General features: G+C 46.1%; 1 protein-coding gene across 4 annotated transcripts in view; it reads left to right on the top strand.

Annotated features, from left to right (window-relative positions):
• Pitpnc1 (phosphatidylinositol transfer protein cytoplasmic 1) overlaps window positions 1-25,458 on the top strand; it is a 268,351-nt gene that overhangs the window by 167,694 nt on the left and 75,199 nt on the right. For all 4 annotated transcript variants that reach the window (XM_027425851.2, XM_027425852.2, XM_027425854.2 and 1 more), the window contains exon 5: window positions 10,278-10,349. In XM_027425851.2, the coding sequence (XP_027281652.1) occupies window positions 10,278-10,349 (72 nt within the window). The remainder of the gene's footprint in view (window positions 1-10,277; window positions 10,350-25,458) is intronic.

The raw sequence follows: 25,458 nt of genomic DNA, 5'->3' as shown, positions 1-25,458 counted from the left end.
CTGTCGTTGTCAGGGGCTGGCTTAGGATGATGAGTCCTCATGGAGTTTTACGTTTGGTGGTAGCAGGAAATACTCATCACACGTTGTCAGGACAAGATAGCAAGGAACTAACTGGGCTCCAGATTAAAGTTAAAGGAAGTTTTATTTTTAAGTATAAATAGGGTGCTGGAGAGATGGCCCAGCGGTTAGCCTCCCAGAGGTCCTGAGTTCAATTCCCAGCAACCACATGGTGAATCACAACCATCTGTAATGAGATCTGGTGCCCTCTCTGGCCTACAAGCATACATGCAGGCAGAACACTGTATAAATAAATAAATAAATAAATAAATAAATAAATAAATAAATAAACCTTTTTAAAACGCCTATAAATAGCACAGGTGGTGCTAGTGCATGCCTTGAATCCCAGCACACAGCAGGCAGAATATACAATATTCTTATACTGTATTATCACACAATGCTAACCATGTGCTCTACCCCTCACACATGCTAACCATGCTCTCTACCACTGAGCTAACCCCCGCCTCATCTCCCTGAAAAAAGCAACTAAAAGGAGGAGGAGAAATCCCACAAACTATAAGAAAATCATCGGAGAAAGGCCGGAGGCTTTTTTTAAAGGGTTGGCAGGTGAGGTCCCATTAGAAAGAAGCTGTCATAGGGAATCATATTGGTATCTTTTTGCTGGAAAGTGCCCTAGCTTGTAGTGTGTCAGCTGTAAGTCAAGTGCCAGAGTAGTATTGCATCCTCAGTGACAATGGTCTCCATGCTCCCAGAAGTTTGGCTACTCCTTACTTCTAAAGGTTGGGGTCCTGGAGAACCTTGAGGTTGTACCCATGGCCACTATCTTGTACCCATGGCCACTGTGCTGTACAGATGAGCTATCTGCAGCACGGGCTTGCCTGCACCCCTCAGGTAGACGCTGCCGTTCCCTGTGTGTGTTTGCCCCTTTCTCTTTAAGACTTCAGTTTGCTTACATTTAGTTTTGTTCTCATAAGTGTTTCTTATCACCATAGCAACCCTAATCAATCACAGGACCAAAAATAGCTCTTTCGTTTTTTCCGAAGCGTGTCTGTAGTGAATTGGGAGTGCGGCTCCACCTTGCTTTTGGTACAAGCTGCTCGCATTTCCCGACAGTGAACCTGGGAGGGCTTGTGTCTGGAAATTATTCTCAGACGCCTCACGTCTCCCTCCCTCCCTCATTGCTTCTCAAAACTTCAAATAGGTTCATCTCAGTGTTCAACAAAGAACCGCCTGCCTCTGCACCCTGGGTCTTATCGCTGGAGATTTTGCAGGCACTATATGTCCACGTTACAATGGGGGGGGGGGGTTGTTAACTCAGTAGATTATAGTGGGATGGTGCTCCAATTAGCCATGCACCGATATGGCACACAAAGGAAGCCAGTGGTGGCAGGGAGCTGATGGCAAGGACCCCACAGCCTGGTTTCTTCATGGCTCTGGTACTGCTTTTGGTGGGGACAAGAGCTCTAGAGTAACTGTCCTTAAGCAGCATCCTCACATGTGGGTCCTGGGGCTCCCAGTTGCTACATGTTTTTTTGATGCTATTTTGTAACTTCTCAGAGCCTCGGGTTTTATAAGGTTACTGAGTGAACCAGTGGCCATATTAATCTTTAGATCTAGGAGACAGAAAGGTCCCTGCTGGAATTTTTGTTTCTCTGCATGAAGTGGGCAACTCGAAGGGGGAGGCCCGGAAGAATGCACCTACTTAAGAGTAAATGTCAAGGACAGAGCTGGGGAAACGAGGCTTTCTATCCACAGTAGCAGAGCAGGCAAGGAGCCCACTGGGCCCCAGATCTTGGCCACCATTCATTTAATGAGGACTGGCCCAGCTGTTCTGCCTCTGGTACCCACTTCAGCAAGCCCACGGCTTCCAGCGTACTCTCACGTGTTCATAGAGACAAATCTATGTGCACTCCAGCACTGTTAGCTCACCACGCTGCTGTGGGTGCTCCGTTGACAAGAGTACAGGAAATGGGCCAACTCCACCCCAGGCCTCTTCCACCAGACACTGCCTGGCCTCCGACATCCACTGTCCCTTTAATCCTGACTGGATAACTGTGAAGCTGGGACCATCTCCGTGTGATAAACTCAAGGTCAGACACTCAAGTTTGCCAAGAATCCCAAAGTACGTGCTCAAAGAACCCGAGGCTTGAAGGAAAGTGTGTTTCCCTCCAAAACCTGGCTTTGTTTCCTCCACCTGGATGAGCGACACACTTCTGGATGTGGGCTGTACCTAGGGACAAGCTTCCTGGTGTCCATTACTGTCTCACTGGGCCATAAGCAGTAGACATTGACAAAGCCCGTGTATGTCAGATGACTAAGTCAGGAGGAGCACAGTTTCCCCTAGACGTGAGTGAGTGACTCTTACATGGATGAGGGCCAGATGGACCATCTGGAAGGAGAGCAGTGGACAGGGTCTTCCATTGCCATGGTACAGCTTTCCCACAAAACTTGGCAACTGCAAACATCATCGGTTTATTGCCTTGCTGTCTCCTCGGGAATGGGAATCTATGCCTAGGTTAGCCGGGTCCCTGGCTGGGCTGAAACTGAAGTAGCTCGCATCTCACCCAGGCCTGTGTCTTCTCTTCTGCTCTCATTCCTTTGCTGCCCTGTGATGGAAGGACTCAGTTCATATTCTCCCTTCAGCTTTCAGAGTCCTTTCTCCCATCCTGAGTCGAGTATTGTGGTGCAGGGCTTTCCTGCGAGCATTCGGGAAGTGGAGGCAGCCAGGCTAGCCTGGGCTGCATAGTGAAATCCTGTCCAAATAAACAGATAAGCAAGCCAACAAGTAAAACAAGGTCTTTGGTACACTAACGAAATCTCAGGACTGTCAGTCAGAGGCTCCAGCAAGGGCGCCCAAACTTTTCAGAGCACAGGATGACCTTGTCATCTGGGTTGAGCCACATTCATACCTATCGGGCCACAGGTTGGACACATCTGCTAGGTAGCCACGCAGTGCAGCCCAGACGCTTGTGATTGCAGGATGGAAGGACACAGAACAGGTGGGTGCGAGTGCCTGTGGCTCTGAGATCAACTCAGGACTCTGTCTGCTGTGATTTTACAGCCTTCCTTCATGTTGTGGGCCAGACTTGACACTCTCCCAAGCGATGACTGCCTTCGAAAGCACGGAGATGTCCCAGATCCCTTGGACTCCGACCCACCTTAGCCTGTGCCTCAGACTGTGGTCTCTTGCCCCTCACAGCAGGTTCAGATGTGGTCACATCAGGCTTCCTGACTTATTTGTCCCTCATGACAGGTCTCTTACCCCCTCCCCCCATCCAGTGATATGGAACCCTTCTAAAAACATGTTCATGTTTTTAGGCAATGACGCAACTTTTGACAGTCCAGGATGGGAAGGTGAAGGTGTCTTTCTTTCCCCTGGATAGGGTTAGTGGTATAGTCCTTGCTGTGGGAAAGTAGTAGACCTCGGGAAGTGTCATTGGGAGAAAGCTGAATCTGCAGCTCAGACAGTGACGAGCAGCAGCCTCGGTGACTGTTGTATGTCACTGCCAATGGCAACAGGACTTTGTGAGGATGTAAAATCCTGTCAGCGCTTATGTGGCTGGGGAGGTAGCACGGGCAGCTAAGAGTAGTGATGGCAAGGAGAGGGTGCTGTGATGAGATGGGCAGACGCATGCCTGCTCACACGCAGAGATACTAAGGAGTGGTGACTGAGGGAGTCTTTGGCTAGGATTTCCTTGGAAGAACTGTGCACACAAAGCCTGGCAGCTGGAGGTGGTGGCAATGGACAGTGGCAGTGGCTCTAGACTGTGCATGGGTCTATATCCACTAAAGGCTCTGGGAGTGGTTCTAAACTGTGTGGAGCGGGTTGGGGGGCTTCATCCACTAGTGATTCTAGACTGTACCTGGGCCTGCATCCTCTAGTGGCTCAGGGTGTCTATCACAGCTACATGGGAGGCTGCAGAATGAGTTTCTGCCTTGTCTGAGTAACTCAGTGACAACGCCCTCCCTGGCAAAATGGAAAGTAAAGAGGGCCAGTGGGACCAGCAAGATGGCTCAGAGAGTGGAGGTGCCTGTGACCAAGCTCAGTGACATGAATTAGATCCCCAAGACTGGCATAGCAAAAAGTCAGAACCAATGCCCACAAAGTTGTCCTCTGACCCCCATATAGCTCAGGGTAGAGTGAATACTTAGCATGCATAAGGCCGTGGGTTGCATCTCTAGTTCTAAAAAGAGAAAAGAGGCTCTGGAGAGATCACTCTTGCCGAGAACCCAGGTTCAGTTCCCGCCACTCACAGTGGGCAGCTCACAATCCTCTTCTAGCTTCCTGGGGCACTGCACTTGGTTGACCCACTCTCACACACACAGTTTGTTTTGTTTTTGTTTTTTGAGACAAGGTTTCTCTGTGTAACTCCTGGAACTAGCTCTGTAGACCAGGCTGGTCTTGAACTCACAGAGATCCAGGCTTACCAGGGCTACACAGAGAAACTCTGTCTCAAAAACAAACAAACAACAGAAAAGGGAGGAGGAGAATGGAGGAAGGTGGGAAATAGGAGGAGAAGGCCGAGAGAGATGAAGGCCACGTGATGGAGTTATAAGCCCAAAAGTAAGGATTTCCTGGGTCCATCAGAAGCTGGGAGAGACTGGCTTCTTCTCTGGTTCTGTGGAGGGAGTACAGCCTGGTCCATGGCTTGATTCCAGGTTTCCAGCCTCCAAGTTCATGGTAATTTATTTCAGTGTCTCTAGGAAGTCAGTACAGGCCCAGTGAACCTTCAAGTTCAGCTCAGACCTTTAGGTTTGATGTGTCTGTAGGCCTCTCGCTGGGGGTGGCCCGTGGCAGCTGGGCATGTGGGAAGTTGGAATTAGAGGTGCTGCTTTGGGAAGGATCTTCACAGAGTGGCTGTGGGAAGGAGAAGCAGTTGAGTGAGAAGAGAGAGCGTGGTGGACAGCTTATGTCAGGGTGCAGCGGGAGGAGGCTGCTAAGCCAGCTGCTGTGCAGAATGGAGGCATCGCCTGGGCATATCGACAGTGAGGGGATCTCTAGGGTGAAGACAGAAAGGCGACGCTGGTTTAGAATGCTTTGGGTTTGTCACCTCCATCCCAGACTGCACTGGGTGAGAAGGGGAGAGAGGAGAGCCAGCAATCTCTGACATTTGATATGAAGACAGAGGCAGGGCTGGCTACAGATGGAGCAAGAAGCAATGAAGAATGTCAGTGTAGATTTGTTTGGAAGAATCGGACACTTGGGGCTAAAGAGATGATGGCTCGAGGGCAAAAGATCTCACTTTGCAAGCATGAGAGTTTGGACCCTAGCACCCATGTAACGGGCCAAATGGTCATAACTGGAAAACATGAGCTCCGTATTCAGAGAGAGAAAGTGGAGAGTGCTAGAATAAACAGGCTACCCTCCTCTGGCTTCTGGGTACATATACAACACACACACCCAACACCATACATAAACACACGCCACACACACACATGCATACACATACCACACCACCACAAACACATACACACCATGTACACGAATAAAACATTTCTTGTGTTTTGGGGTCATGAGGAGACAGGGAGGAGATAATAAATTAAACAAGATCCCAGGGAATCCATATATAAATGTCTTTTTATTACTGCACAGCTAGTATGTGCCAGGAACTGGGCTAGAGGTTGCTTGTGCAATCATTGATCTTCCAAGCATGCCTATAGAGTAGGGAAGGATTGTCCTCTTTCTGGAAATGCAGTATCTGAGGTTGGGGATGGTAAAAGTCAAGATGTTTCCCTTTTGATCACAAGTCACTGACAACTCCAATTCTTTTCATTGTGGCATTTTGCAATGGGGAAACGAGTGATGCCATCCTCTGATTCTCGAGGAATAAGAAGCAAAAATAAATAACTGAAAGCTTGTCAGTAGATGAAAATATGTTGTCGTGTTTCTATCGTGACATCTCTGTCCCATCAAACTGGGAGTCAAAACCAGGAGAAATGGTTCAGTGGGTCCAGGTTCTTTACACCAAGTCTGACAACCAAAATTCAAATCCCCCACACCCACATGACAGAAGGAGAGAACAAATTCCTACAAGATTTTCTGGATCTCTACAAACACCAACCTGTGTGGGACAAACATTTTATTCGTGTGTGTGACTAGAGGTCAGAGATTGACATCTGACTGTCTTCCATAGTCCCAATCCACATTGTTTTTGAGATCTGGCGCTCTACATTTTGGCTAGACTGGCTGGCCCTTAAACTTTTTGCACTTGAGAAATGATTCCCTGGTGAAGAGCATTCTATCCTCTTCCAGAGGACCCGGGTTCAGTTCCCAGCACCCACATGATGGCCAACAACCATTTGTAACTCTAGTCCCTGAGCATCTGATGCCCTCTTCTGGCCTCCACAGATACTATGTGCATCTGGTGCACAGACATACATGCAGGCAAAACACTCATACACGGAAAGTAAAAACAAACATTATTAAAGATGAAGATCTCACCCAAGAGCTTACCAGCAGTTCTAAAACAACTGGAGCCATAGAAGCTTCTGGTTTTCTTTTCTTTCTTTTTTTGTTTTGTTTTTGTTTTTGTTTTTGTTTTTTTGAGACAGAGCTTCTCTGTAGCTTAGGAGCCTTTCTTAGAACTTGCTTTGTAGACCAGGCTGGCCTTGAACTCACAGAGATCCACCTGCCTCTGCCTCCCAAGTGCTGGGATTAAAGGCGTGCACCACCACCTCCTGGCTGCTTCTGCTTTTCTTTACATTCTCTGTGTGTGTGTGTGTGTGTGTGTGTGTGTGTGTGTGTGTGTGTGTGTGTGCACATATGTCCTGGCACACCTGTAGAGGTCAGAGGACAATTTGCAGGAATCAGTTCTTTTCTTCCACCATTTGGGTTTCTGGAGATTGAACTCATGCTGTCAGGCTTGGCAGCATGTACCCTTCCCCACTGAGCCATTTCACTGGGCTTCTGATTTTATCTTGAGACACTCTCACACACCAGCCGCCCCCCCAGGAAGGAGCTATTAGATAACCCAAAGGGATTATCAGCCCTACCTCTCTCCTGCTCCCATCCAAAAACCACTCTCCAACCCAGGACAGGGCTCCTTTGGTCCTCATTCTCCTGCTGCCTGGCTGAGGGCGGTTGCACCTGCAGCCTTGTTGCAGTCAGGGTTGCCATTCTGATAGGAAAATAACCTCCACCCTCCACTCAAAATAACAGCACCTGTGAATTTGCATGCAAGCCTTTTGCATTTCATATTTGGTTTAGAAGATCAGCTTGGGGTGGAGATGGGGAGCCACAGGCTGGGGAGAGAACCTGGTTGGTTAAGCACTCGCTACACAAGCATGAGCACCTGAGTTTGGATCATCGAAAGCTGGACGAAGTGGTGCACCAGTGTGCTAGCGAAATAGACGGGAGAAGTCCCTGGGGCTCTTAAGCCACACAACCAAGCCTACTCAGCAAATTTCAGGTTGCACAAGAGACTTTGTAGTAGTGGGGGAAGAACTCAGGAGCACATATACACAGACACACAGGAAAACACACACACACACACACACACACACACACACACACACACACGCACACCATGTAGTTTTTCACTTGGTGCCCCAGACCGATTCACACCCTGCATTGCCTCCTTCTCTCACACCTCATTGGATTGACCCTCAGATGAATCACAGGTTTGAAAGTACAAATATTGATTTCCCTAAAGGCTTGTTATCTTTAAGAGGGTCTCTTTGCAAGGACATCTCCCATGCTCATGAGTCAATCAAGGTTCTGCCAGGGGCCTCAGGGGTGCCAGAGACTTGACTCATGATGAGCAGCCCCCCTCCCTGGAAGCCCCTGGAAATGGGTGTGAGGGCAGTGGTTACCGAGTGAGAGGTTGGACAGGAGACAGCCGGGAACGTGTTAATAAATCACCACGGCGCCTCAGTCTCCATCGAGGCAATTACTGGGATTGGTTGTCGCTGTGGTTCCTTAGTCACGGCTCCGATTGCTTCTCTCAGATTAAAACTGGGTAGATGCCAGGTGCACGCAGGCATGCAGTGTCAGGGAAATTAGCCATGGCATGTCCTCTGCCTTCTTATACAGATGTCCCCAGGGTCTCAGCTAAGCTGAAAGGGGAGTGTAGTTCGAGCGGCGGGGAAGCCATGAGATACAGGTGGTATTAGTAGGTGATGGGGCTTTAGCTGTCACCCTCTTCCCCACTGCAGCATGCTACAGCATGCCCATGAAGGGTTTGTGGAACTTTCGTTGCTGGACCCCACCTCCAGGCTTTTGGAATCAGTTGGTCCAGGGTGGGCCCCTAGGCATTACATTTCTAGCAAAATTCTAGAGTGCTGGACTAGACATCCCCCTTCAGAGAACCACTGGGGGTAGTAGTCAAGATCATAGGCACTGGGACCAGGCTACACAGACAGCACTAATCAGTAATGCACCAGCTGTGTGATGTAGGCCATTTACTTAACCTCTCCATGGCTCCATTCCTCATCTCGAAAGGAGGGATGATAATATTAGCATTTACTCCTTGGGGAATTTTTCAAACATCTAAAAACTTGGAAACATTCAGAAAATGCCTGTGGCAGAGAATATAACCTCTTGGGACTGTGACCAGAGCAAGCCGTGTCTCTTGGATCTAATACCTGCAGGTCCCAGTGAAATCACTGTGTCATTGTAACTATTAGCCTTCGATCCCATCTCTAGTGTCTGAGAAAGATAATGCCCCATTCGGTGCCAGGAGGAGGCCGGACTCATCCACATCCATCCACATCCTCTTCAAATCTGAGACACAACGGGGCCTGGTGAGACAGGGATAGTAAGGCAGCCTTGCAAATAAGGCCTCTGGCCCCCATGTGTTGCTCAGGCCTCTGGCAGCCTCATGCTGATCACGGCTGTTCACTGATGGCTTACTTGTTACTCAATTCCACATACATGATTCAGTGCCTAAGATCAGGCTCAAGACCTTACCCATGCTAAGCACGTGCTCCATGGACCACCAGCCTCTTGACAACATACTTTTTTGTTGTTGCATCATTCTATTTATCCCTCGTAGGGTCACTAGCAGTCAATAAGTTGGGAGAGAGGAGTTAAGAGGAGAGCTTTTGAGCTTGGGATCTCATGTTCCACCTTATTTTGAGGCTGGGTTTCTTTTGCTGTTTTTGCTATGCTGTGCACCGAAGGCTGGCTGCCCACAGGCTTCCAGGAGCTCTTGCCCCTGCTTCCCATTTGCTGTGGGGTGGCTGGGAATACAGATTCCCACTATCACGGCTGGATTTTTTTGCATGAGTTCTGCATGTCAGGCTTGAATGGCAAGTACCTTTCCTGTTGAGTCATCTTGCCAGCCCCTTAAGTTGCATACTAAAAAAAACAGTTCTAGAGGCGAGGGAGCTTGCTCATTAGGTTGGTGACCTGTGCTTGGAGTCCCAGTACCCACATCAAATGCAGGAACAGAGGTACCTATCATAATCTCAGTGCTGGCAATAGCAAAACTGTGGAGGCCGGCAGATACCCGCAGCTCACCCAACCAAATTGCTGAGCTCTAGGTTCAGTGAGAGACCCTGTCTGTACTAAAAAAAAAAAAAAAAAAAAAAAAGCCAAGCATGGTGGCAAACACCTTTAATCCCAGCATTTGGAGGCAGAGGCAGGAAGATCTCTGTGAGTCTGAGGCCAGCCTGCTCTACACAGTGAATTCCAGGACAACCAGGACCACATAGAGCGACCCTGTCTCATACTACACCCTCCCAAAATTGAGATGGAGAGTAATAGAGGAAAATATCCAACAGAAATCATCAGTCTCTGTATACGCACATTGCATGCACACATGTGTGCACTCACACACGTATGTATATATACAGGCCACACATACAGGTGCTCAATGCACCTAGCTGACCAGTAAGTAATCTCTGATCTCAAGGTTGTACTGTGCCACCTCCCTCCCTAATTTTGTATACATATACTTTAACATGGGGGGGGTGGTGAGGTCGCTGGTGAGCAGGTGAGCCCCTCAGACCTGGAGTTGGCTTCCGTAGCTGGTGTCCACAATCCCTCACTGACATCAGGGTTCACAGCTCATATTCCCTTTGGAAATGTGCTGCTGGTCCGTCCCTCTTCTCAGCACTGCTTACTGACTTATGGGAGAAGTGGTGTTCATGGCAGCGGCCTCTCCCACAGAATGTGGTTAATGATGTATAATATATCTTACCATTTCTGCTGTAGATCTATGCTCCCAACCTAATGTCAGATGAGCAACCCCAAGCCACACTAAAGACATGACGAGAGGAAACTGCAGTGCTAATCAAAGTCTGCTTTTTCTCCGCAGTGTTCCTTTCTGCCGAAATTCTCCATCCATATAGAAACCAAGTACGAAGACAACAAAGGAAGCAACGACAGCGTGAGTAGCCCGTTTGTGGTCCTCTGACTCTTGTTTGTCGCTCAAGTCTTGGCCTCTGAATGTCACAGTACCTCACCCGGCCCTGGGCTGTCCCAGGGACCTCAGAGAGGTTCTGGCCTTGGACCCCTGGCATTAGGTCTGGTATAGCTTACAGCCTAGCTTTCCTCTCTTCTAATTTGTGTGTCCTTCCAATGGGCCTCTCTGCAACGGAAGTAATTGCCATGAGAAGTGGAGAGGACAATGGAAACTCGGGTTTCTCTGATTCCATTTCCGACTGCACCTCTCAAGTGCTAGGATTACAGGGTGTGTGCTCCCAGACTCTCAGCTCTGAGAAATTCCAATACACATTGAAAAGTGATGTCAAATGCAAAAGTCAGAAACAGAATCTGGGAACGGAACGGGAGGTGCTTGTGGGATGCTTTCTATAATGGCAACAGCAGGGACTGACCTGGCTGATAGCTGGTTGCTTCTGCTCCCCGAATTATGACAGGCAAGCTGGATTCGACAGGTGGTGACAAACTACTTTGTTTTGGTTTGATTTGGTTTTCTGTCCATAGGTATGTGTGGATGCTGCACCTGCGTGTGTGTGTGTGTGTGTGTGTGTGTGTGTACCCAAGTGCAGAAGAGTACATGTGTGTGCTTATGTGTAGATGGAAGCCTGAGGTTGATGCCACTCGTCTTCCTTGATCATTCTCCACCTTATTCATTGAGGCAGAGTCTCTCATTTGAACTCACAGCTGCCTGGTCTGGTTAGTCTGGCTAGCCCCTTGTTCTGAGGGTCTTGTAAGATGCGCTGTCACATCCATTCAGCATTTATGTGAGTCCTAGAAACCTCACTGTTGTATGCTAAGTGCTTTAGCCACTAAGCTATCTCCCCAGCATAAACTACTTCCCTACTTTCTATCTCTCTTTTTGTTGTTGTTGTTGTTGTTGTTGTTGTTTGTTTGTTTGTTTTTTGAGATTGGATTTCTCTGTGTATACCTGACTGTCTTGAAACTCACAGAGATCTGCCTGCCTCTATTCTGGGATTAAAGGCATGTACTACCACTGCCCTGCCAAACTACTTTCTTGCGTTATAAATAAAGATTTATTGGTACCCAATCATACTCATCCAGTGTATATGATGCTTCTCAGCCACAGAGGTGAGTGGTTGTCATATAACCTATAAAACCTTGATTTTTTTTTTCCAGATAAAAAATTTGATTGATCTCCCCACAAGTGGTCTCAGCCACGTGCTTTCTGAACTTTCCGGAGAGAATAATATCACTAGCTGGGGTATTCTCCTGCCACCAGGTTCCGTAGCTCCATAGTGAGCATCACCTTAGTGTGGTTTCACAAAGGAAGTAGAGAGGGCCATCCCTGTCCACAGCCTAAAATAGGTGCACTCTTCGGGCCACAATGTCTGGAAACAATGTCATAAAGGGTGCATGCTAACTTTGGCAAGCATGACCTTTCCTGATTGGAAAAATTAATAAACAGCTTAAAACTTAAAATGTGCAATGAAAAAAAGAAAAAAAAAACAAAAAACAAAAGCTCCAAAACCAAAGGAAAGCCAAGAGTAATCCCATGATTCAGAGATGAATGCCCATGTCCCTTTGACTCACATTACAAGATATTAGTGATTTTTTTTAAACCAGTTCCTCTCAAACTGAATCATACAGTATGCTATTTTTTAACAAGGCATGGCATACTCTTCCCCACTTGAGGTCGATGTTGTGTCTATTTCTCAGTTGTTCTCTGCCTTAATTTTGGAGAACACTTCTCTCACTGAACTTGCAGTTCTACTCTGCTAGGCTGCCTTGGGTATCTTCCTATCTCGGCTGCACCAGCATTAGGGTTACAGGCAAGTGGAAGGTTATCGTGCCCAGCTTTTCTTGTTGGTGCTAGGAATCGGAACTCAGGTCCTCATGCTTGTACAGCAAGCAGTTTACCCACTGTGCCATCTCCTCCCCAGCTCTCCCCTGTGTTTTTTAATGGCCACACTGCCTTCTTGCTGCTGCTGGAGATTGAAATGAGCTGGACTGTTCTGACATTGCTATGGGTGATCAAGAAAAGCATAGTCCAACCAGACGCCAGAACTTGTTTTCCTGGCACCACTGGAAAAATACATGGTTTTGGGGGCTGGATGGTTCAGAGGTTAAGAACACTTGCTACTCTAGCAGAGGACCCGAGTTCATTTGTTAGCACCTATATTCAGTGACTCACAACTAGCTGTTACTCCAGCTCTAGAGGATCCCACACCCTCCCTCATCTGTCCTTCCTGGGCACCAGGCATGTACATGGTGCACAGATACACATGTAGGCAAAATACAAGACAATAATAAAAGTGATTTTAAAAGTAATCTTTCCAAACAAATTATTGTTCTCGTTCTGTTTTTCTCTGAGCCTCATTCCATGTGAGTTCATCCAGATCAGCTCTCCATGTATAGATGGTGGTGGCTATCTTACGCCTCACAGATTTCGAGACCCCTGTAATCTTCAGGCTTGCTCCCTCGCCTCTGCCTGTTCCAGCTGTCAGATCCCCATGTGCTACTCCTGGGGCCACTGGTTCAGAGTCCGGGCTCTACTTGATTGCTCCCTGCTTTGCCTGTGCCCCCTTCTCTAATTTACAGTCAGTAGCACGTCAATGTTGACTAAACATGTAAGTTGCTCCTGCCCCATTTCCAGGAGGAAGAAAAGGAAGGCCGTGGATTCCACTCATGCTCCCACACTTGCAAACCATATGTGCATATGTGTCTAGTTTTAATGATGACAAGATTAACCCTATCTAGCCAGGGTCAAACCCAAAGCCATAAGCCCATGCCTTGTTTGGCTATGCCCTTGTTCTGCCCAGGGTAGAGGAGGCAGAGTGTAGAGGCAGTGCGGTGTGGTTATTTCACTCATTATTGAATGAATTCAGTTCACCTCTGCCTTTTCTGTGTCAGTGGTCTTATCATTCAGCTACCATCCTTCACTCATCTATCTGCACCATTTCCACCCCTACCTGCCAAAATTTTAATGAACTGGATGATGATAAGAAGCAATAATTAAATTGAAAGACTCTGGTGATAATCACATTGATTAGCGGCCGAATGGAGTACATGTTGCTATCTTATTATCAGTTATCATCTCAGTCATAAATGTGATCCAAAACCTAGTAAAAACACATTTTCAGAATGACTGGACGGAAATATCTTCTCTTTAAAGAAGAAACCAGTTAGTGTATGTTTATGAAAACCTGCAAACTGTGGGACACAATGGAGAAGTTGTCTTAAATTAAGGTCCATTTGTTTCATGCACAAACTGATGGGAATTATTTAGGCCTTAATTAGTGCTGGGGAGGATGGGACCATGCCAAAGCAAGGTTCTGTGGTTTGTCCAAGGCCATAAATCTGGATCAGAGAGAGTCAGTGCTCAGCGCGGCGTGATTCGGCTGAAGGGTGACATCCGCTCCTGTGACACCTGCTGCAGGGTGACAGTGTGCCAGGAGGTTAATGGGGGCAACCTGGCCTCTGCGTCCCCTTCCAAACAAAGCAGGCACCATGCAGAGTTCAGTTCTCAGCCATGGCTACATGCAGGGTTCACCTAACCTAGCTAGCTTGTCTGTCTGTCTGTCTAATCCAGGCTAGCCTTGAACTCCATACACAGACTGGCCTCTCTCTTGGATCATCTTCTTCCCTCAATCTTTCAGCCACTTGGGATGACAGGCATGCGCCACCAAACCCAGTTCATCTGAAAAGGTTTGTGTGTGTGTGTGTGTGTGTGTGTGTGTGTGTGTGTGTGTTAGAGCATGAGCGTGTGTGTGTGTGTGTGTGTGTGTGTGTGTGTGTGTGTGTGTGTGTGTGTGTGTTAGTGTAAGAGCATGGTGCGTGTGTGGAGTCAGAGGACAGCTTGCAGGAATTGCCTCTCTCTTTCTACCATGTAGGTCTCAGACTCAACCACAAGTGTCTTTACATGAGGAGTCATCTCACTGAGAAGTCTTAACTCCTTAGGACCCGACCCTCTGGGCTTATGTTTATTTGGTGACAGGTGCATATTGTTCAAACACTAATCAAACACAAAGAAGCATAGGACATTCTAGAAAGTTGACCTCTCCAAATGGGTTGACCCTGTGTCTGAACCTTGTCAGTTGGTGGGACATATACGGGATGTGCCACCCTCACCGTGACATTCTAAAGTAGTGGTTCTAATTATGGTTTTGTGTTGAAATCACCCAGAAAACTCATAAATTCTATGCTACTGTCCCAGCCCAAGGGACCATGATTTCACTGATCACAGGTGAAATATAATCATTAGGATTTTTAATAAGCCCCCTCCCAAAGGTGGATCTAAGGAGCGGAAAAGGTGATCACTGACATTTAGTATAAACATTTAGTAAACCAGGCTCTCCAAATGGCTTCAATTCTCCATACTCATGAAAACAGAAGCATCTCCAAAGGGTCTTTGTGGTCTGGGGAAATGGTTCAGGCTTGTAAACATGAGGACCAGAGTTTGGATCCCCAGAAACACACCTAAGTGCTGGGTGGCTATTGGCCACCCTGCCTCAAGGACTAAGGTGGAGCAGTGTCCTGACCTGCAGGACATCAACCTGGGGCAAGAGAGTCAGGGATAGGAAATGGGGACAAGAGATGCAGAAAGAACGACCATAAGACAGGATTTTGATCAAGTGGCAAACTTTACTTTTCTCAGGCTAGCTTATATAGTCAGGATATGGGGCGGGGCAGAATGGGTTGTTTATGCTCCAGGTGTTGGTATAGGCAGGATATTAGGAAGCCACAAAGAGGATGTTTGGCAGGGTAAAGAGTTCATGAGTAAGAGGTCCAGGAAGGGGTTGCCTAGGTGACTGAGCCTGTGGGTGGAGGACTGGGTCAGGTTGTTTCTTTTCTTGAGCTGAGTTTCTAAGGAGCTGCTATGTAAAGGTTAACTATGTGGCCTGCCAAGCATGGCCTAGGATCTCATGCCCAGCCCTGAAATTTGGCTCCCAACAGAGCAGTATTCTAAGATGATCCCAACATCAACCGACACACATGTGTGCACACAGGAATACAGACACACATTCACACTACAAAAATAGGAGAATGGGTTTTTTGGTTTTTTTTTAAACATCAGCCTGTCTATATTTTGTTAGCTATATGTATCACCAAGGTCACAATTCCTCCTGGAGCAAAGTCCTCTCTTGGTAAAAAGGAAAGGATATCTCATTCTATTCCATTCCCAGTAGATTAAGCTCTCTCACAAAGACATCCCTTGGAAGAAGTATTTGCGATGGAGTTTCTAGTCTGTCTGTGTTGTAATGAGTTATTCCTTATAAGACAGGCAGACAGATCAATGCTCACATTCATCTCTGACTGCAGGCAGTTCCTTGGCCAATCAGGGACTCTGTTTCTTTATCAAGGAATATGGAATTGATAATGCTGGCAAGTATGGAGGATTCCTGGAGATGAGTTTATAGGAAAGCAGCACATAAACCAGAAGGTACTGTGTACATGTTTGATATCACCGTCACCTCCATGGTAGCCATACTTGGGTTAATGGTGTTTTCCTGTTGAAATTTTGATTTGATCCAAATTGTGAAACAAACATTTTTGATCAAGCATAGGTGGACTTTTCTTTCCCACCCACCAGTTTCCAAATAACTGACGGGGAGACTAAATATTAATTCTAAATGCTCGGCCAATAGCTCAGGCTTATTACTAACTAACTCTTACAACTTATATGAGCCCATTTCTATTAATCTATATGTTGCCATGTAGCTCATGGCTTTCCCTGTCCTCCAGCTTGTCTTGTTCCCTCTGTGTCTCCTGATGACTCTGCCCTTCTTCTTCCCAGAATTCTCCTAATCTGGATCTCTCACCCAATCTCTCCTGCCCAGCTATAGGCCAGTCTGCTCTTTATTAACCAATGAGAGTATTACATATTTACAGTGTACAAAAATTGTTCCACAGAAACAAGTTTGAGGATTTTGTTTGGTGTTTTGATTTGCTATAGTCCAAACCAAGATGGTGGCTTGGGTTGAAAAGGTAGCCATGATCAAAACCAAGAGAAATTGATATGTTTTCAAAACATTTGCTTTCTGTCGGAATTGATATGGTGTGTGAGAAAGGAGTAGAAGAAGGATGACCTTGGGTTTCTTGCTTTAGCCTTTGATCTGGGTCAGTGATGGTGTCACTGTTCTTCTAAGGGAACAGTGGAGAGACAGATTCTGAGAGGAAAGTCAAGATGATGTCTAAGGTTCCATGAGACCTTCAAGAAGAAATAGCAGGCAGGCAACTAGATATGTGAAGCCACAGTTCACAGAGATTTAGACCATGATTCAGGATGATATGGGTAAAATTGTTCAGCAGACAAGTCACAAAGGAAAGAAGGTTCCAGAACTCTAGGGTCCTGAGGAAGACCTTCCATGGCTTTGAGGCTCAGCTTCTGATTGCTCTACACTCCTTAGATAACTCTTTTTCTACCATTCTGGGGTTAGCACGCAAGGTTTTGTCCATGCTAAGCAAATACTCTACCACTGAGACACAGCCTCTCCCTGGCCTTTCTTTTTAAGTGTGTGTGTGTGCGTGTGCGTGTGCGTGTGCGTGTGCGTGTGCGTGTGCGTGTGCGTGTGCGTGTGCGTGTGTGTGTGTGTGTGTGTGTGTGTGTTGAGAGAGAGAGAGAGAGATGTCATTGTCATGTGTCTTCCTCAGCTGCTGCTCTCCACATTATTTTTTGAGACAGAGAGTGGCTGGCTTCTGAGCCTTGGGGATCCTTCTGCTTCTATGTCCCCAGCATTGGGACTGCAGCACAGGTGACTGCACCCAACTTTTACATGCCATATTGAGATGGGGTCTCACTAAGTTGCCCAAGCTAGCACTGAACTCCCTTTGTAGGTCGCTTGGCCTTCTGCTGCCTATCCCCCTGCCTCTGCCACTTCATTAGCTGGTATTACAGGCCTGTACCACCAGACATAGCTTAAGACTCATTTTCTCTTTGTTATTTTTATTTATTTATCTTTACACGTATGGATGTTTTGGCTGCCAGTACATCTGTGCACTATATATCTGCAGTGCCTACAGAAACCAGAAGAGGGATTGGATCCCCTGATAGTGGGACTTAGAGTTTTGAGCTACTATATGGATTTTGGAAATCAAATCTGGGTCCTCTAGGAGAGCAGCCAATGCTCTAGCCACTGGGCAATCTCTCCAGCCCCTGAGGACTCATCTTCAATCACTTAGTACTTCTTGGTTTTAAGAAACTATACCATCTCATTTAGTTAACTACAGATCTTAACAGAGAAATCAAATTGCAGCTCTGTGGGCTGGCCACCTTTAGGTGGACTACATGAACAGTTTGATGCTTTAGCTGGACTCGGCTGGCATTGCCATGGAGATGTGGCCAGAAATACTTTCATCCTCAGCCCAAGTAGTGACCCTGGGAGTAACCAGGTAGAGGACCTGGGATCTGTTGTTTCGGGAGAGCTGGGCCTATCCTGGGTTGGCTCTCACACTGGTGATCGAAAAGTTTATTTCATGATTGGTATTTACAACACCCAGAGGGCAACACGCTAAAGTAATTTATTAACACATTGCAAAGTGTTCTGAAACTAATTTGTGAAGCAAGGCTACCAGTGAGAACCACAGTGCCCAGATTACAGGTCTCTGGGGGTGGTCAGCTTCCCCTTCAATGGCTTCTAACTAAGGATTACAGGGAGACAAAGGCAGTTACTTTATTTTTAGACACGTCTTCAACCTTTATGGTTCTGTTTTTAACCTTCAGTTTTTATAGCCAGACACCTACAAAATCTACAATTGTCTCTAATAAGTCAGTACATGACAAAAATAAATACATAAGGCTGCACAAAACACCCCCATTTTCCGTTTGGGAGGATTTTTATCCACTTGGGTCTGTGAAGTGGAAAATCAGTGACATCCATCAGTCTCTGTCCAAAGATATGATTTTGAGGACACTAGAAACACAGGTCTTATTTGATTCCCGAAGATGTGACCTTTCCTATTTGTGGTACAATTTGTGATCTGAAAACTGAATTTTTTTATATTTTTTATTTATTTTTTTACATGTATGGCTATGTTGCCTGTATGTATATTTGTGTACCATATGCACGCAGTGCCCATGGAGACCAGAACAGAACATCAGATTCCCCTGGAACTGGAATTATTGGTGGTCGTAAACTACCATGTGGGTACTGGGAATTGAACCCAGGTCCTCTACAAGAACAGCCAGTGCTCCTATCTCCTGAGCTGTCTATCCAATTCCATGAGAGCTGGAAATTTAAAGTGGCAACAACAAAGAGTGGTCACTCATACCTGTTAGCCCAGCAGGTAGGAGTCTAAGGCAAGAGAATTGCCTTGTATTTAGTGGACTATTAGTGAGTTCTATACCAACCCGGGCTACAGAATGAAACCCTGTTTTAAACCAGTAAATAATCAAACTGGACCTAAACAAAGGTACCTCCAGGGTGAAGGTCGGCCTTCTGAATCCTAGGTGTAGTCACAATGCCAACTAGAATTATTATTCGTCGTTAGGAATAGATACAGCTTAAAATAGTGTTTGCTTTCTATTTGGCCTGTGTTCTCCCCTGGTGTGATAAATCAGGAAAGACCCCCCTCTGCTGGCTGCTGCCATTTTTACCAAGACAAGTAACCAGACTGGTCCGAAGCCACATGATCAAAGAGAGTGGTGAATCAGAGTTGGAAAACCGGGAGTCAGAGCTAGAGAGGAAATTACCAAGTATGAGGTGTCAAGATCTGGGTGACCATGTTGCAACTACCACAGCAGTGACAAGGTGCTGACACCACTGAGTGCTGGGAAACACACTCTCCTGCAACGTAAGTATCATTCCAGAGTCTACACCCAGTCTCACAAGTAGAGTTCACATCACACAATAAGGGAACAAAGGGACACAAATATGCCTTCCATTGTGACCGGCTGAGAGTGGCACGCCCTCACTTATGGATGAGCCTTTCCCCATTGTTTATCCTACATTCAGCCACAGTGAAACAAGCAGACAAATACAACTGAAGGGACAAAACAACGGCCAGAGAGCTTGGGTTTTTGAAACAGGATCTCGCTTTATCACCCAGGCTGGCCTTCAATTTGTAGTAAATCCCCTTCCTCAGCCTCCCAAGGTTACAGACATGCAGAAACACTCGCCACTTCTGAAGTCCAGATACCTGGCAAGTGGTAGATCATACTCATGGGATAGGTAGTGCTTGTCCCAAATTGATTGTAAAATCAAATGGAAAAAAAAAGTCCAAAAATAGGACAAATTTTGATCAAAGAGCAAAAAAAAAGATTTTCATCTTTCTCTTTGTGCTATAGACACACAGAAAGTAGAGTCAGCTGATACATTAAAAAATCAGGTTTGATCCCTGGGACTCATGGGGGCAGGAAAGAACTGACTGCCACAAGATATCCTGTAACTCCACATGTACACTGAGCCACACACGTCATGCTCACACACACACACACACACACACACACACGACAAATAAGTATGATAAAAAATTTAAATAATTTAGGAATCTTTTCCTTATGGATTATTTACATATTATATAACATTTTATTTAAAAAAAAATCTATAGACAGCAAATTTACCATGGTTGTCAGCCTGGAATAGGAGCTGCAGGGAATTGAGCTTGTTCTTGTTGCCTATCAGGGTTTGCTGAAGTAGCCCAGGCTGGCTCTGAATTCATGACCCCCATCTGCTGCCAAAACACTAGGGTTACAGTCATGAACCACCATGTCAGACTTACCTTTCTGAATTTTGAAAAAGAACCCCCCCCCCCAAGTCTTACTCCATGAGACACACTGCCCCCTGCCGCGTTCCAGGCTCCATTCTCAGCCCCATCCACTAGATTTGCAATTGTTTTCCAAATATTTGTCTATTTTTTTCCCCTCACAAGAGACCTAATTGCTGTGGGAAACCACTGTACTTCGCTTTAGAAAAACAAAGCTTGGTCCTCTTGTTTATTTACCTAGATCTTTGTGTTTATGTTTATGGAGCCATTTTTGGTACTTCTGTGGATTGCTCATGACAGATGGTAGCCAGCAACCTTTGGGTCTTGGAGCGTTTTGGATGAGGACACTTTAGGAGTCTGCCAAAAGCTAGCAGCTGGCCAGACCCACTCAGCAGACTGAGGCACTAAGTTCAGCAAAATCACTGGCTAGCCTTGGGCCAAACAGGGCAGAGCAATGCTCTGCAGCCCAGAGCTCATGAGAGTTTGTCAGCTAGAACGTCCCAGATGACAAATGAGGAAACTCGGGAGGATGCATCGAGATGACTCATGCCCAGTCAATGGCGGTTCTTTTTCTTCTCCTTGACTTCAGTCATGGGAAAGGCTTGAGAGTCAGACACCTGCAACTCCATCAATGGTAGAATTCATCTGGAGGGCAGATGCTAAGTTGGCCCATTTCTGAAGCCTGCGGTCCCCACACTTTTCTCACCAGGCTGGGCCATCCTCAGAGACGGTGCTCTTAGTTCAGTTCACCAAGCTCACTGGAGGAGGGTATGTGGTCACTGGCCCAAGTACCGGACCCTCTGTATGGTCCTGCCAGGAAGATGGTCACTCTGGCTTTATACACTGTTCTTCCTTGTGTCTCATTCACCTGAAATGAATTTCACTTGGCAGAGCCCCCTCTTACCCACAGGGGCAACCTGTCATGTTATTCAAGCCAGTGCTCAACACTATGGAGACAGGATAGTAACAGGATGAAGACTGGGGGTCTGGAATTGGATGGACCCATAGGACTTTATTCCCAGCTCAGCCACCTTGCTGGTTGAGACTTGTCCTTTCATTCCTTGTGCCCTTGTCACTGGGCTTGATGGTTCTGACTCCTGAGGCACTTATGGGTATAGAACATGCTAACCATGCACAGTGCTTACTGTGTGCGCATAGCAGGTCTGTAACATGCTCACAATTGTCGGCACATCCATGTTTCACCAATCCTAATGTCATTGTTTTTCATGTTTTAGCAACCCTGGAATAAAATGCATCTCGGTGGCAATAGCATCCTGTAGATATGAGTGACAGCACCTGTCTGGTGGTGCTGTCTTAAGTTCCACACATAAGTGTGTCTCCTCCCCTGCTTCCACAGAGGGTATGGAGTGTCCTTTGAGAATGAATGAGTTAGTTCTTTTTTGGTTTTTTGAGACAGGGTTTCTCTGTGTAGCTTTGGAGCCTGAGTTAGTTACTTTTTAAGGCTTTTCTTACTTATTTGCGGTATGTGTGTATCTATACGCTCCTGTGGGCTGTGAGTTATGCCTGTGACGACATAAGAGGACAGCGCATGGGAGTCTGTCTTCTCATCACCAACAGTGTTGAATCAGGGTCTCTGTATTTGCATCAGTACACTGCACATGAGAGCTTCTGGGTGATTCTCCTGTCTCCAGCTCTCATCTCACTGTAGGGACAGTGGAATTACAGATGGGAGCCACTTCATCTTGCTGGGTTTTTGTTTGTTTGTTTTTTAATGGATTCCATATTGTCAGGGTTGGACGGCAAGCAGTTTTACTACTGAAGCATCTCACTGGCCCATTATTGGCTACTTTTATTTTGTGACTAATGAGCAAATACATGACAGAAAAAACTGAAGTGGAAGAGGTAGATGTATTTTGGCTCAGAGTTTCAGAGCTCACAGTCCAGGGTCACTTGATCCACGCACTCGGGTGTCATGGCGTTGTGGGTGTTTGGAGGAGAAACCTGTATTTCTTTTTTTTTTTTTCCTGGTAGATAAGAATTGGAAAATCAGGAAGGGGCTGGGGCCTCGGAACCTTCCAAACACACTCTTAGAGACTTGGTTCCCTTAGTGAGACCCTACCTCCAGAAGTTTCTAGAACCTCCCAAAATAGTATCACAGCTGGAGACCCAGTGTCCAATACATGAGCCTGTGAGGGACATTTCACATCCAAACCAAAACGATGCGTTTTAGCAGAGAAAATGAATGCAGCAGAAGCATCTGCAAGAGAAAGATCATGGAAAACTCAGGCCTGGCTGTGTTTGTTTCCTGTGTCCTGGACAGGCACAGGCCTCCTAGGAATGCAGAAGGCTTGTCAGAGCTCCAGGAAGGGAATGGCTGTGTCACCTCACCTTCTGCAGGGAGGTCCAGCACCACCCTCTCTTGAAATCCCCAGCCCCTATCTCTGTCATCAACACGCCTTCAAGGATGGGCCTTGGCTGGTAGTTTAGCCTCTTTAATGGAAAAATGTGGGGTGAGGGAATGGTGGAAGGAGGCTGAGTGGATGGAAGGGAGTTAATGATTTCCAGTGGCCACGGTTTCTAAGCAATGTTTCCTGCCGGATGCTCCCATCTGCTCCTGGACTTGCACACATGCTCTGTGTTTAACCAGACAGAGTGTCAGCTGTGGCTCACTGAACCTGGTACTGGATCTTCTGAGATTAAGAACAATGCTATCTGATAGTACAAAGCTATTCAATCATATTTTTTTCCAGACATTCATTGTGTGTGTGTCTATGTATGTGTGCGTGTGCGTGTGCGTGTGTGTGTGTGTGTGTGTGTGTGTGTGTGTGTGGTCTCAATGTGTGTTCATAAGCAGGTGCATATTCCATGGAGGGCAGACTGCAGGAGTCAGTTCTTTGTTCCACTGTGTGGGTCCCTGGGATTGAATTCAGGTCTTCAGGCTTGGCAGGAAGCACCTTTACCCATTGAGCTATCACACTGGCCAATGTTACATCATGTTTAAGTCATCTTTCCCCTACTCATACCTATTGAAGACCCACTTATTTATTTATTCTAATATTATCTTTGTATGTATATTTATGTTTGCTTGTCCCTGTGTCCTCGCTGTCCATCTTGTTTGAGACAGGGTCAATTTTATTCACTGTCGAGTACACCATGCTCCCTACTTCCTAGATATTCTCCTGTGGTTTCTAGAGATTTGAACTTGGGTCCTCAGCCTTACTCAGCAAGCTCTTTGGCCCACTGAGGCTCTGGCCAGACCTAAAGACCTACTTCTAGTCCCTTGGCTTTCACAGTCATTTTGTACTTTAGCTGACTAAATATGAGGTTTACACAGTTGCCTCTAAAAATGGCTTCACCCTCTTCCCAGCCCTTTTAACTAGAGGATCCAAAATGCCTTTGGAATATGCAGACCATTCTGTGGAGTTATTTTAATTATCTTAATTATGCTGGTCACGCTATTAATAAATACGTGTTGAAAAGCGTCAGTTAAATGCTGTGATGAGCCAATCATGGTGGCACACAACTGTCATCCCAGTGCTCTGGATGCTAAAGCAGGAGGGCCAGAAGTTTGAGGGCAGCCTGGGGTACAGGATAAGACACTGTCTTAGAGAATGAATGAATGAATGAATGAATGAATGAATGAATGAATGAATGAATGAGTAAACACCGTCACAGAACAGACACTTATGAATAAAACCAAGTAAAGGGTATTTGGTGCTAAACGATTTTATCATTTTTACCAAGGTTAAAAAAATCTGTCATGAATTTGTTACTAAGTCAACTTTCCCTTGGTTGCAAGTCAGAACTCAAGGGAATTAGTGAAATGAAATATAAGGGATACAAAGAACCTTCCTCAGGAGTAAAGGGTTGCAAAGACATTTTTTTGTTTGTTTGCTTGTTTTTGTTTTTTGAGATAAGGTTTCTCTGTGTTGCCCTGGCTGTCCTGGAACTCACTCTGTAGACTAGGCTGGCCTTGAACTCAAAGATCCATCTGCCTCTGCCTACAGAATGCTGGGATTAAAGCTGTTCGCCACCACCGCCCAGCACCATTTTTTTCCCTAGTAACATTATTTTGATCTATAGGGGAAACCTTGTTTTCAGCACCCAGCTAAATTTACTCTGAGCCATCTGGGCCTCTTGGAATAGCTGAGATACCAGTTGCACACATGGTGTGCCTTTGTTGGGGCTTTCTGTAACAGAAAACAATCTCACTGTGGCTGGGGGTGTAGCTCTGAGAGGTAGACTGTGTGCTTAGCAGATGCTAGTGCTCTGGGCTCAATCCCTAGCAAAGCAAATCACCCTTTAGAGATAGGAATTGGGCAGGGAAAATGGTTCGACAGGCATTTGCAAAAACCACATGCCTGATGACCACCAGAAGGGAGAGAACTGACTCCAAAAAGTGGTCCTATGACCTTCACATGCACACTGTGGCATGTGCAAATGTGCTCATGCACGAAGAAATGATAATAATAACAGCATTTTTTTTTTAATTTAAGGGAATCATTAACCAAGCTTGCTATCACATATCTGTAACCTTAGCTCTGAGGAGGTATAGCAGGAGAGAAGCTATACTACAAGTTTGAAGCAAGCCTGGGCTTTATAAGACCCTGTCTCAAAATAATTAAAATTATAAAAAGAGATACTATGGTACCCAGGCTGACAAAATTCAGCTTTGGCTAAGAGTTCATATAAGGTGAGCTGTTTCCTTTTCTCAGGTCTTCTCTTACTGTTGAGAAAAAAAATAATTCTCTTGTGTGTTAAGAGGAAGAAACTAATCACTGATGCCTTCTATGTGCAGATTTTCTTTAGTTACTTTGTGTGTGTGGAGTGTGCTGGTTCTCTCCTTGTACCATGTGGGTCCTGGTATCAAACTCAAGTCATCGGGAATGGTGGCCAATGCCTTTAGAGCCATCTCATCAGCTGATGGCTGCAGATTTTGTAGAGGGGTGTGTGTGAGAGAGAGAGTGTGTGATCAAATTTATTCCATAACTTTCTTAGAAGCTGTAGTTCCAGTTTCTCACTTTTGTACCTTTGTACCGTGCGGTGTTGAGGGACAGCATATACAATAAGTAAAACATACTGTGCACTTGTGCAATAGTATGGAATCTCTATCTCATATTAAAGACTTTAGGCCTCAGAACCTTGGGGCCTCCTTCCTTCCGTTCTGTGTTGTACCAACCAAGAAGGTTTTTTTGTTGTTGTTGTCATTGTTTTTCTTCATTGGTGTTTGTTCATTTGCCTGCTTGGTTTTGGTTTTTCAAGACAGAGTTTCTCTATGTAGCTGGCTGTCCTCGATTTGTAGACCAGGTTGGCCTTGAACTCACAGAGGTCGGCCTGCCTCTGCCTCCCTAGTGATTAAAGGTGCTGGCATTAAAGGTGTATGCCACCGTGCCAGGCTCCAAGAAGTAGTTTTATGAGGTGAAATATTCAGA

Source organism: Cricetulus griseus, chromosome 7, assembly GCF_003668045.3.
Source record: "Cricetulus griseus strain 17A/GY chromosome 7, alternate assembly CriGri-PICRH-1.0, whole genome shotgun sequence".
Classification (NCBI taxonomy): Eukaryota; Metazoa; Chordata; class Mammalia; order Rodentia; family Cricetidae; genus Cricetulus; species Cricetulus griseus.
The sequence above is the reverse complement of the archived record's forward strand: the minus strand, read 5'-3'. Positions and strand labels throughout refer to the sequence as shown.